The sequence below is a fragment of the Poecilia reticulata genome, linkage group LG1, assembly GCF_000633615.1.
Source record: "Poecilia reticulata strain Guanapo linkage group LG1, Guppy_female_1.0+MT, whole genome shotgun sequence".
Lineage (NCBI taxonomy): Eukaryota > Metazoa > Chordata > Actinopteri > Cyprinodontiformes > Poeciliidae > Poecilia > Poecilia reticulata.
Window position 1 is genome coordinate 31844856 of NC_024331.1, and position 14071 is coordinate 31858926.

Genomic DNA, 14071 nt, shown 5'->3' on the forward strand with positions numbered 1-14071 from the left:
TTAACTTTATTTAGAAAGGGACAATACAGCTCAAACATAAGCTAATTTGCATCTACAGTCCCTTGACAGGTTTAAAAAAAAGATATACAATTCAATAATAAAATATAACACTACAATTTGATTTCTATTGACAGTACACAGACAAACACACATATTTTGACGTAAGCCCTAGCACACACACATACGCACACACACTCACACAAATCCATTGACGACATAATTCCAGCACACGTATGATTTGGTTTGCTTTATTTTTAATACAATGTTGAGGCTATAGTTTTGATACTAAAACTGCTAAAATTAATACAAAACAAATGATATCAAAGCAGATAGAAGTCGACTGAGAGGCAGATCATGGCAGCTTTGGTAAATCTACACTAAGGCACCCTGTGGCTTCGACACACTGATAATTAAAAAATACTGAGCGTGGAGGACACACACATCACATACAGCAACAGATCAGACAGTGTTGTTTACAAAAACGCACCATTTTCAGCTCATTATGTTATAAATAAATCATTAAATGTTCCTTTCTTCCTCCAGTGGAGATCTTCTTGCGTCTTTAGGTTTGTGCCCAGTAAGAGCAACGCGCTCGGGCCGGTCACTCTTCCCGTGAGCTCTGCACCATGGAGTACGCCTTGCAGGGGTTTTTGAGGCAGCCGGAGGCCCAGCTGATGGGCCAGTTGTAGGAGCACGGCACCGACGTCTGGACGTTCCTCTCAAAGAAGTTGAACACGGGGTTCCACCAGGTGTTGGTGAGGTAGTTATTGGGAGAGCACTTCAGAGTCTGCGAGACAAAATAACAAAAATCACATTTACATCATAAAATAAACCTGTCTTTATTAATTAAATCTCCAGATGCTACAGTAGCTAATAGCTCCTTTAAACACCTCCACAGAAAATGGATTTTCACCTGAAAACCTTGTAATAGCTGATTTTTAGAGCCACTATGCAGTCTGTAGTATAGCCACTAGAGGGGGCTGTTTGTAGCACTTTAGTGGTGGTGACCGAGCAGCATTAGTCTTAATAACTGAATTAATACAACAATGAATCATCTGCACCATTTTTTCCAGTCTCTAATTATTAAAACAGCCTGTTTGAAATGTTCTGACCTGTAAGTTGGCCATGGTGTGGTACCACCAGAAGAGACGGGATGTGATGAAGTAGGCCACGATCACATCCACGGTGTAGTGCTCATGAGCCACCAGGATGCAGAGCACGCCCACGGCGCTCAGCAGCCAGCACATGAGGTGGTACCACCAGAAGGACTTTGGAGAGTCTGCAGAGGACGAAGCAGCACAGATGGGCCTGTTGTGACTTTTTTACACTTATATGTTGTTCAGTATGATAAGTGACTGATTTACAATTATATGTTAAGCMTARATTACWTGATTATTATTWATTGAATTGAACATGATTGTATATAATTACAAGGATGAAGTGAAATATATTTAAGTGCAAGACATGATTTATTTGAATAGAAGAAGTCTTTTATTTTGAAGAATGCTTAAGTATCTGGTTCTGTTTTGTCACTATCTTGCTTTGTTGATATTTTGGTTGTCTTGGTTACGAACAGCTGTTGCCGTTATCAGCTGTTGCCGTTTTCTCTCTTCAATAAAAAACTGAACAGAAAGGTTCAGTAAAAGACATACGAGCCTCCGTCTTGTTTGAAGAAGCTTCACTCCGTAACAGGGCCATCAGTAGTTATACAGGCAGAAATAAACAGCAGTGATTTGGGTTATTTAATAAGATGGGATTCATTTTAATTCATTTACAGTTTCAAACCAAATATTTAATTAGCAAGCTACGTATTTAGTTTACAAGCTCCAAACTAACTATTTAGCTCTGAGACAGCTGAATATTTAGTTTAAAACTAAACACTTAGTGAGTAAGCTAAATGTTCCAAATTACTGCTGTCAATTTTTCATTGTGGTGAAACGATGAAACAACATATACAACTTTTCCATCTGCCAAACTTACTTTAACCAACCCAATGGGGAAATGACTTTGACTTTGAATAATTGATAATAAAAATAAATAGACAATAATCTAGAAGGTTGCACAACAACATTAAGAGCAATGGGTGATCAGAATGGAAGTACACAATATGAATCATCAATTATTAACCAGAGGATCTCATGAATTATTCTAGGAGAGCAACCGTTTGAGTACTCACACTCTTTGATGAATAGGTAAGTGAGGGTGAGCATCACTGTGTGTCCGCTGTACAGGAAGTCCCCACACAGCAGGTGGGAGTTGGTTATGGAGAGGCCGGCTCCTGAAATGAGCTGCAGAACACGTTGGATCTTGGCCTGCGTGTCTCCCTGGAGCTGGTGGACATGAACATTAAAAACAAAGTAATAACTACAGGTTCAGCAGCAACACTTATCATCAAATTACTTCTGCAAAATGCAAAAATTATAACATTATAAATGCTGTTTGACTAATGCAAACATCTGAGGATGTTGCAGAGCATCTTTCATATTTAGGAAGATGAACTGAAAATATATTGTAGGTTTCTTAAAAGAACTTTTGCTTCTTAATTTATGGCCTTGAAATTGGGCCGCTGTCTCTTTAAATGCTCCTGATCTTCCTGTATCTCCACCTTCAGGAACTGATCACCACATGGCTTCTATTAACCTTTTAGCAATGTTTTTACCACTGAGAAGTAGCTCCTATAATGAACCCAGCTGCTCCACCAGGTGTTTGCTAATTGCTGCTGGCTAGTCTGAAGGAGCTAAGTGGGGAAGTCGTGGGAGAGGGTTGTTCTGTGAGGCAGAAGGGCACAAACTGCATAAACATATATATTTATTTTATTTATTTATTTTTTTTTACATATTGCGGCCCCTTTAAAAATGGCATTAGATCCTAGCACAGCAGCTACACAAACCACTTCACTTGTTCTGTTTCAGATTTTTCTGTTTTCTTTTAAGATTCAGTCATCCTGGTGTTTGATTGATGTAAGTGAACAAACTACATCAAACAGTGGCGTTGTTTCATTAGTTCCTCCAGAGACGACAGGAAATATGATTAGAGCTAAAACTTCTCAAACATCTTCAGCGGCTCAAACCGATCTGCCGCTGATCGCTTCGTCTGCGTTCGGCTCACAAACTGCCGGAGGATCACATTTTCCTCAGAGACGCTGATGAATCTCATCACTGCTGATTGCAGGAGGCTGACGGTTTCTGCTCACCTTGGGGGCACAGTTCATGTGCATGCCAGGAACAGGCAGCGTGGTGACGTACATGGTCACACAGCGGTACAGGTACAGCGTGCCGATGAGGAAGAAGAACCGTCTGCACGCTATGGACCTGTCGACAGGAAAACCCAGCTCACTCAATGTAAAACAGAGCCAGAAGCAAGATTCAGAACGCCATTGGTCAGATGGTTTCCAATACACAACAGCAGACTGAAAGCGGTATAAATGCTCGAAGCCAGAAGCAGAAGACAAGACATTTTGGATTCTGAGACAATGAAATGAGATGATGAAAATGTAATATGTGATTCCGCAGATGTGCATTAAATGTCTTCCTGGTTGTCAGTGAGCCGGAGAGAATGGAGTTTGGTGTATCGTCTCTTAATTCATGAGTTTAGCACCTTTGAATTCCTCCATAGCGGCAAACATGGAGCTGATGTCTCTTTGTTAGAATCCTGCGAACAATAACTTCATGCAAATGATTGCTTAGATCTGGAAATTGCAGAGAGCTGGAGCTATTCATAGATTAAATATTGCAGAACTAAAGTGGGATCAGTTATTTATATAAGCTTTTATTCTCTTTATACAGCTCGAGGAGCTTCCTCTGCAGCTCTGAACGGTTCTTTCAGGCTTAATATTATGTAGGATAGTCATGCATACGAGTCTTCAACACAGTTTTAAAAAGTGGGTTTGGGTTGGGATATTATTTTATTTTAAGTGTAGCAACAGATAAGGGAGAATCAAAACATATAATTTATCTTGTCAGTGTCGAATCTATCAAAAGATTTATTTAATATAAAGAGTTTGTTTCTGTTGAGAAATTAAACTGAAGCAGTTTTAGGAAATCTGTCTTTATTTACATGTTTAAGAAAATGTAATTGAAAATTATTTGTCATTTGCAATGAATAGAGGACAAAAGATTAACATTACAGCCATAGACTCTTTTTTATATTTACTAAGCAGCTTTTTGCATTTTTTTCAGAGATATTTTGATTATTTTTCTTTGGTAATGAGATTGGATGGCCTCCTCTCCATCCAATGTTTTCCTTCCTCCACAGGTTCAAGGCTCAAAGTCCCAAACATTAATTTTACTTTCAGTCAGAATAAACATAAAAATGAAAGTAAGGATGCAACACAGAACCTGTTTGATTTGATTCTTGCATCACAGTAGTTTTAATTTACACATTGTAAGATTTACTAACATGTTTCTGTTTGTAGAGGGAGCCAAACATGAGGAGGAGGCCTTCCTGTGTCAGAGAGCTGAAGCTCATCAACGAAGAGAAATCATCAGAATATCAGTGGAATAAAAACTTTTTGACCTGCAATTTTTTAATAAAATGTTAAAAAAATAAGTATTTTTAATTTAATTTGCTGTTTGAGGGATGTTTACCCTATTTTCTCTTTGAAACAAACTTCTTTGTTGAATAAAACTAATTTTAAATCAAAATTTCCCAGGAGTGGGAATAATTTTGGGTTTAAATGTTCTTTTGTTTATGTTTATATTATTAATTTTCAGGGCAGAGGGTTAATTTCTGCTTCAAAAACGATCTGACAGGACTCTGGAAAAGACTATTGTATTCAAGTTACGCAAAGAGGAGTTAGCCTATCAGCAGAGCTATTCAGACCTGAATTAGCGTCTCAAAGCTAAACAAGCAGCAGCAGCACAGACGCTAAGGCTAATGTCACATTTCCAAAGAAGGATTTGTTTAAAGATGTTACAAAAAAATCTGGCTCCACGTTGAGAGGAGCCAGTTGAGGCTCGGGCATCTGGTCAGGATGCCTCCTGGACGCCTCCCTGGTGAGGAGATCATGTCCCACCGGGAAGAGGGAAGACCCAGGACATGCTGGAGGGACGATGTCTCCCGGCTGGCCTGGGAACGCCTTGGGATTCCCCCGGAGGAGCTGGAAGAAGTGGCTGGGGAGGGAAGTCTGGGCCTCCCTTCTGAAGCTGCTGCCCCCACGACCCGACCCCGGATAAGAGGAAGAAAATGAATGGATGGATGGATGGATGGATGGACGGACGGACGGACATAAAAAATGTATTTTTATGTTTAAAGATGTTACATAAACCTGACTGGGTAGAATAGCACTTTGAACCAATCTGATGGTTAAATCACCTAAATAACAGATTAAAAACAATAAATATGTTTGTTGTTGAGCTCATATCCTATTTATTCAATAATTTAGCAGCAAAAAGAGGTTTTGAATTGAGGATGTTGCTTATTGTGTTGATCGTTTTCAATTGAAAAGTGATCAATTGCGATCGATTAATTACAGACCCTGCGATTAACTTGATTAAAATGTTCAATTCCACTCATCAGTTCGTTATTAGTGACAGTAACACTGCAGCCAACCCAAGTCTCTGTAAACCTTTGTATCCGTTTTTATCGGTAGATTATCAGGTTCTCACTTGTATTTGAAGAAGAAGAGCTGGATCAACCAAATGGCCACCAGAACCATCCCATTGATTTCCGTCACAGTGAAAGCCCACTTGACTCTGTCGATGTAGTCAAAGAACTTATCCGGAAGAGGAGGGCTGCTCTCCTTAGGGGGGACGCGCTCGTGCACCACTGTGATGACCACCGTGGTCAGAACCAAGTTAAAAGCTGCGTAAAAGAAAGCGATCACCGTCTTCCACCACTCAGTGGGCAGGTGGTTGACTTTGGACTCCGGCAGGGAGATCTTCACATAGTCTTTATGACGGACGATGCCTTTCCTGAAGCTCCTCTTTGCCTCCTCTCCGGCGGAGGCGTGGACTGGGCAGGATTTGTTTGTGCTCGGAGCAGAACCATCCTCCGTTCCCAGGTTTAGATTGGGAGTGGAAGAGTCTCCAGCATTCCTGAGCTCTGCTGAAGCCATGGATGCGCTCCGTTCACCCCGGGACCGGAGCCTTCAGCTGCAGAGACACGGGGAAAGAGAGGAGATGAACACAGGACTGTGTGGGGTAGACTAGGCATTCACTACTATTATAGCTCTTTACTATCAGGAAATCCACCAAAGGCAGTCAAAACGCTGTAATTTAAGATTCTACTTCTTATACCTAAACTCGTATCATTCATCAGATGATTGTTCCAGATGCTCCCAGCAGATCGCTGGAGGTTCACTGCTGGTTTAGAGGATCTGAAAGTGGGACGGGAGGCATATCCTTAAGGCTGTTTTAACACCTGTTAGTCCGGTGAACTCGGTTTGATTTTGGACCAAAATATCAACATTTGTTACACTTCAAGCTGTTGTGTTCACTTTTACGCTGCACTGTGTCAAACAACCAAACTGATTGAGGAGCGGTCTGTCTCCGGTCTGGTTGGCGTTCACATTTACATTCAAATGGCCCCACAGTTCCCTTCAGTCCGTCCGAACTGAGCTGCGTTTTTCTTTCAAACGTTTAAGACATTCTCCATGAAAAAAATCCATGAACAGGCAAATTTCTGTGAATGATCTGGAGTTACATTACAGAGAAAAACACAAATGTTTTATTGATGCAACAATAGCTGACATTAGCCATTGTTGCATTAGCCAACATTAGCTTGTAGCGTCTGGTCAATGTTAATAAGCCCAGAACTGATTTATTAGAGCCATCCGTATCATTCATCAACCAACATAAGATCTGGACAAGAACAAATAGTAATAATTACAGCCGTCTCACTATCTGTTGCTTTGCACACATGCATCTCTACATCAGCACAACTATTATAACAAACAATCACAGATGTTTCCAAAAACATTTCAAGTCACTCAGATAAACTTCAGCCCTAGTTACTAACTTTGTTTCCTTATGGAGTGAAAATGAAATTTAGTTGCTTTTTGTCCTTCTTCTGTTAACCTGAACTGAATTGCGTTATCGTGGCTACCTTGACAAGAAAGTTATCAAAATAACAGCAGAAGGTAACTTTACTCAGTTGACCTTAACGTGTAAAGCTGTGATTTAAGAGACTTTGTCCAGGAAAATGTGAAGCTGCTGCCCAAACATGCAGCTGTGTGTTGATTCACACGTGTTGTTGTCTGCAGACGCATCTATCAAGAAGCTGCACATGTGCAAGCAAAACATTTCAAGCTAATGACATGAGAGTGCACTCTGGAGCTGAGGATTTCTATTGTTTCACATCTGCTTTAATGCCTTTAAAAGCCTCTGTGATGGTGTTCAGCGCTGAAATGCATCATAATAAACCTCCTTGGGGAGATTACCAGAATACCCTGGTTACATGCAAGGAAAACAAATATTTACAGGAGACCAGCGGATGGAGCCACTGGACGTATCGGTTACCGCATAATCGGTTTTGTGAAGAATAAATCAGTGGAAAAAGGATACAGGCTAATTCAGACTCTGTTACATAAGTAACAGAAGGTTTCACAATACATCTGAGTATAAATATAAGTATGAAACATTTTAAGCTTTAATTGTTCTACTCAAATAAAGATGCTGAAAGTCAGACTCGGTTAGCCCAAAATAATCCAACCGCTTCATAAATCAATAGATGTTTATATTAATGTTTATTCTCTGAGCCACAGGCAGCCAGTGGAGGCTGCAGCACTGATGCGCTCCATCCTCCTGGTTTTAGTCAGAACACCAGCAGCAGCGTCTGGATCAGCTGCAGCTGGAGGAGAGATCTTCAGGCAGACCTGTGAAGTAACCAGTGCAACTAAAGATAAACACATAAATGAGTTTCCTGTGAAAATAGTACATATAAAACATTTTTGTGTGACAATGACAATTTTAAATTTGAAAATGTTTTTTCAGTGGTTGAAAAAATGCAAAGCTTCAAGTTTTTTATAAAATCCCAGCTAGAAGATTATAATCTTTTGTAGGTTGTTATCTGCCAGGCCTCCCTTTCACTGGGATCTTTACTGTATTTGTTTAACTTTACAGCCTTCATTGTTCTTTTAGGGTTAATTTTAGGGCTTACTGTTGACCTATTAAGGAAATAGTAGAAAAGATGCTTTTATCTGTTTAGCCTCCTTCAGCCGTAGAACTTCTTACAGATGTTTTCTTTTTATTCGTTGTATTGATTGCTTCATTTAAATACATTTTTTTGTTGTGCTGACTATTTTATGTGCAGGACTTTGGTAAAAGGCAGCTGCTTGGCTACGGTTTATGCATTTGGACGTTGCAACAGGATGTCCACCCTGTGAGAAGTCCTCCATGGTTTACAGGGAACCCAACGCTTCCACCAGAACCTCTGAAGGGACGGGTGGAGTTGGAAAACTGGATGCAGTGATGTAGGACTTAGCGGCCTGTGCTTGTCGGGGCTATTTCGGGAGAAGTCCATCAGTTGCTTTCAGGGCTGTGTTTTACTCTGGTAAAACCAGGGCTTTCTTTTTTTTTAACTCTACTTTGGGTCTTCATAATGACATGTTGCTCTCACTGCCCACTAATTTCCATGTTTGCACTGTTTCATCATTAAATAGAGCGCTAAAAATAAGCTAAGCTTGAGGCGGCCCCGCCTTGTATAAACCAGAGAAACCCAAGAATTAGATGGCAAAGTGCTAACAGCTGAAAAAAAACACAACCAAAATCTAAACTTTCAGCCTTCAAGCATGTTTTAGTTTTAGATTGAAACTATTTTATTTAGACTAAAATCGTTACACCTTAAAGGTTCTGACTCCGTACGTCTGACTCGATGTTTTGTCATTCATGTATTTGGATGTTTATAACTATTTAACTAAAAAGTTAGCTGTGATGTCCCTAAAGCACTAATTATGAATGTTAGCTCCACTAATGCTAAAGCGCTAAATTCAACTATGTTTATATCCACCATGTAACACGAGGAGAAGATGAGGAGGCTCACAAGGCAATTTATATGAGTAGCAAAAAGCTAATAAACACAATAATAATAATATTAAAAAACAATTCATATATGTCGATTTAATTATCATCCCATTTAACTGTTGTTGTCTTCTATAGATCTCTTTTGTTGTGTTGTACCTGCTCTGCTCTTTGTAACAGAAAAATGGGCCAGAAATCAAATGCACCAAACATCACAAACAGAAAGTGAGACTCCACTGAACTGAAAACAGCACAGAGGGACCAATAATGGCGGCACAGATAACCAGACGCCAGGCACCAGCGCAGAAGAGTCTGGCTTCTGCTCGTCAGACAGAACCAAAGGGAGCTAAAACCAGAGGTGGTGGAGAAAACCAGGAAAAGGCAACAATGACTCAAGATTCCCAACTCTGAAGCACATTTTGCTTTTTCTCCTCTTTCGGTTCTTTCAGCGCCATCCTGCTCACAACGCCCTGCATGTGCTCCAGCATTTCATCGGTCAGACATGCAGAGATCTGAGGCACCTGGATCTATGTTAGCTGACCATTTTATGTCTGATTCCCATTTTACTGCCCATTCAGATTATGAGTGGAGGCAAGATTATACGAAAGTACTCCAAGAAAGAACATATTTTTTGTTTTCATAAAGTTAGTAACATTTCACATATCAAATGTATTTCTTTTTTAAATAATGTCTCTGTGCTTCACAGTATTAACCTACAAAATCTGTTTGATAAATGTCTGTTCAGCTCAAATTTTATAGATGAATTGGTTTGCATATTTTTGATTGAAGTCAAAACGGAAATGTCCTTTTAATGAGTCTGAAAACCACATAGTTACTTTAGGCTATAACAAACATTAAAATCTCATATTTTTGTGTTCCTGCTGACAGAATGAAGCATTAAGTTCACATTTAATCATCCTTAAATTATTATTATTAAATTATTTCTATTCAACCAATAAATTTGTTTACAATACAAACACAATAAAACATTGTAAGGTTTGCCGCTTTCTGTTTTAGTAAAGAATATATGTCAAATTATCAGAAATTAATAGAAATTTTTTTTTAAATTTTCGATTTGGATGATTTATGTTTCTTTATATTTATATCTATGATCTATGAATATTATTTTGGGCTTCATTAAAGGGTTAACCAAATACTAAACACAATATTGAAGAACCTGTAAGCCGTTTTAATTAATTTGCTTCTGATTTGACCGATGTGAGACTCTGACCTGTGAAGCTACGAATCAGATGAAAGTTTAGCTTCTCAACCGAGCCACGTGGCATATTTTAGTTTTTTAAAAGGTATTTTGAAAAGAATAACAATAAAAGGAGGCTCTGAGGCAGAATGCCTAGTACGGCACAGATTTGCCAAACGGATCCGGTCATTGAATTTTAGTCCAGTTTCACCTGAAGGCCACCCTGCTGGTTGAATTTCACACAAAACAGAACTAAATACAAAATGTTAAAGTATCTCTGATGCTACAAAGTGCATAAACTGTGACGATGAACTGAAACGTCAAGCTTCAGGGTTCTGTCATCACCAGATGCTGTTGCATTGCTTTGGCGTGGAGTAGAGAATATTTTTTAGTCTACACATTTTATGGTAGCTTATTGGTTTTGAAAGGGAAAAATAAATATTATACTATATTTAGCAGTTTAATTTGACAATAATAGTTACAATAACAGTCATAAGCTGTGGATAAAACATTCTGTAAATTAGCAAGAATGTGCAGTAAGTTAGATTTTACTGACTTACACATCCTGGACAGTTTCCATATGAGATCTATACAAATCCTGTTTTTATTATTTTACCAAGGTGTTATTAATTAATAGTTCCTGGAATATGATTCCCCCAAAATGTTTTTAATTTATCATTTAGTTGCTGATGCAAATGATTGAGTTTTACACATATGTGGCTGCAAAGGACATGCAAATGTGTTGAATGAGACCCAGTTCTTCTCTAAAGGTGAAATGAGAGTCAGCTGCTCCGGAGACACGGCGGTGAAATTCAGCTGCAAAGGAGCGACTTGATTTAACGGAAGGACAACGATTGACAAAGTTTCATCTGAGACAACATCAGAAAAACCATCCATCCATTTTCCTGCACCCTTGTCCCTCAGTGGGGTCGGGAGGGTTGCTGGTGCCTATCTCCAGCTAGTGTACCAGGCGAGAGGCGGGGTCACCTGGACAGGTCACCAGTCTGTCGCAGGGCAACACAGAGACACACAGGACACACAACCATGCACACACACACTCACACCTAGGGGCAATTTGGAGAGGCCAATTAACCTGACAGTCATGTTTCTGGACTGTGGGAGGAAACCGGAGTACCAGGAGAAAACCCACCATGCACAGGGAGAACATGGAGACTCCATGCAGAAAGACCGGGAATTGAACCCAGAACCTTCTTGCTGCAAGGCAAGAAGGTAGCACTGTGCAGTTGGTAGCACAGTGGCTACCAACTGCGCCACTGTGCAGCCCCATCAGAAAAACCAGATGTGTGCAAATAAAATGTCAGCCAACTAAAACCTGGTTGGTGAGCGATGGAGAGCAAGCATGACTTTTAACAACCAAGTTGTTGTTTTTCATTTGATAGTAAACAGAACCACAGACTGTACATCCTGTGGTGTTTTCCCCAGATCTGCATAACTTTTAAAATTGAAAATACCCAAAATATATAGAAAGATTTTGCAGGCTTGTGTTAGAGTTAACTTTTTTCTGAGAGCTAACTCAGACTGATTTTTATTTCTGATAAAATGATAAAACATTCCCAAAGAAAGGGACATGATTTGAATCATTCTGTCCTCAAATATTTTAGCCAAGTTAGAGAAATTAATACAGATTTGGAGACACCCAGGTCTGCTTTTGAGTAAATATTACTGCATATTTGTGGTAATTTACTATAATTACTACTATTATAACTTTTTAATAAAAAAAAAGTTGGTAATCAAATTGATAAATACTTTGTTGTTTCTAAGATTTCACTAGAAAATGTCTTCACCTCTTAAATTGCATTTGGGGCCTAAAAATTCATGTCAAGGGCCACAAATGGCTCCCAGGCCACACTTTGGGCACCCCTGTCTCTATTTGAACAGTTTCAAAAGAAGAGTAATAACTGCAGTAAATTTGACTAAATAAATCTGGAAGAAAACTCCGAGTTATTTATTAAACACGACGGTGATTCAGTTTATGAGAAAAGAAGAACCACAGAATTTATGTTGCTCTGTGCAGAAGAGGTTCAGTGTTTTCACATCATAAAACATTCACCACAAACATTTCATGTTTTAGAAGTTCTGAGAGAAAATAATTACCCAAAGAAAAACTAAATGATTGAAAGATTTATGTCAAATCTGTTCTTCAGAGTTTTTTATAACCATTTAATTTTTCCACATTCTGCAAACAGAATTTTGTCCAAACAGAAAGTTTTGGGACGTGGAAGGAAAATGATACTTGCTTTTCAAATGACTGTGGAAATTCTTACATCTGGACTTTGACTAGGCCATTCTAACACTTAAATCTGCTTTGGTCTAGTTTTGAGAAACTGTGAAGAATCTCAAAACTTCATAGCCAAATAATTTACCTGCTTTACACAAACATCTTCAATGTGGGGTCATGACCCCTCAGGTTAGATTTCTGATTAATTAGATATTTTTATTTCTTTTTAATTTCAAAGTTATGCTGTAGTGCACTTTAACATCAGAAATGCAGACTTTCAATTCACATTATGTTAAAGATTATATATTTTTTGTGTTTGTTCATGGATGTTATGTTTAAAATGAAGATCTGTGCATTATCCTGGTTTTATTTATGCATCTTATTCACAGTGAGGCTGCAGAGAGAAAAGGTTTTTGCCTCCCATCCAATTTTCCATCACAGTCTTTGCTGAAGGAACAATAAAACAATCAATTTCACAGAATAAAAGCTAAAAATAAACCTGAAAGTCCCACTCGCCAGGCTGTGGGTTTCTAACTGTGTGTCTCCTGAACCCCCAGTTCATCACACGGGATGCTCAGACACTTCTGAAGTTTACTTTTGGGGTGTAGCTCTGCGGCCCCCACACAGAGTTAAACACCAGGTTCCAGTTGTGGCTGGGTGGGGCCACAGGGCCTCCACTTGGGGCCTCTAATTTAGGCTGCAGGAGAACTGTCCCATTAAAGACCTGACAGGTTTTAATTACAGCCAGATTCAACATGCAGTTTGTACTTTAAATAAATTATTCAACAATGGACACACGTTTTGTGTGTTTTTTTTATTTGGTGTTCCCTTTGCAGTCGTAAAAGTAGAGAATAAAACTTTTTCTACTGGAAATCCAAACATTTAAAACCTGTAGAGACTGATTCATATGTAGCCTGCAGTGTGTTACAGCAGCCCGTCTGTCATCACTGGTGCATCTAATTTTAGTTTCCGCTTCATAAAAACGCCCCGCTTCATGTTTTAAACCCTAAAACAGTGAGAACTTCGTCCTGTCTGCTGTTTTCTCTCAGATTGAACGGATGGTAGCATCCTACCTGCTCAGACGGGCCTCCTCGCAGCTCTTCCTGGAGTTTCCTGAATCAGCTGCTCTCTGCTCCTCACTCACAGCCTCCTCTGATGCATCAAGCGACGCTGCTGCTCGCTTCCAGCGCGGCGCTCCGCCCTGCAGCCCCGCAAGCCGCCCGCATGTGCCTCCTGCCTGCCTGCCTGCCTCCCCTTTAATTCAGAAGCTTCCTCCTGTAATCAGCGCATCCATCGCTCTGTATTTGTCTCATTTAACGGGGCAGCTGTGTGCTGTAAAGCCTGCCGGAAACAGCTTTGCATTTTATTCATAATAAAACACTAAAAAAAATGACAATATTTTAATTTATATATATTCATTATTTTTCCTTTTATTTTCATTTTCTTTTTTATTTCTTTAATATATTTATTTTTTCCACATTTTTTTCTTTTTCTTATATTTCTGTTTTATATGTAGGTTTTATTTTTATTTTTGTAATAAATCTGACTGGAATTTTTCTTTTCCCAACAAATATCAGTTTTTAGATCAGATGAGCCAGTATTATATGGCAGGTGAGCACATCATATAATACTGTTTCAATTGACGCATTTAATTTGTTCCTAGAAAATATCTGATTA

General features: G+C 39.2%; 1 protein-coding gene across 1 annotated transcript; it reads right to left on the reverse strand.

The window, feature by feature from the left end:
* Positions 1–232: 232 nt before the first annotated feature.
* Positions 233–13729, reverse strand: sgms2a (sphingomyelin synthase 2a). Its single transcript, XM_008422517.2, has 6 exons — positions 13468–13729; positions 5607–6092; positions 3194–3311; positions 2177–2330; positions 1113–1279; positions 233–787 (listed from the first exon to the last, which is right to left on the reverse strand). Exons 2-6 carry the CDS (start codon positions 6053–6055, stop codon positions 602–604), a joined length of 1074 nt encoding a protein of 357 aa, XP_008420739.1. The 5' UTR covers positions 6056–6092; positions 13468–13729; the 3' UTR covers positions 233–601.
* Between the last annotated feature and the right edge of the window lie 342 nt (positions 13730–14071).

Excerpts from the sequence above, each read along its gene's own strand:
- sgms2a (XM_008422517.2), bottom strand. The coding sequence starts at position 6,055 with ATGGCTTCAGCAGAGCTCAGGAATGCTGGAGACTCTTCCACTCCCAAT. Across the intron at positions 3,312-5,606 it reads CTCTTCTTCTTCAAATACAA|GTCCATAGCGTGCAGACGGT; the intron begins GTGAGAACCTGA and ends TCCTGTCGACAG. Across the intron at positions 1,280-2,176 it reads TTACCTATTCATCAAAGAGT|ACTCTCCAAAGTCCTTCTGG; the intron begins GTGAGTACTCAA and ends CGTCCTCTGCAG.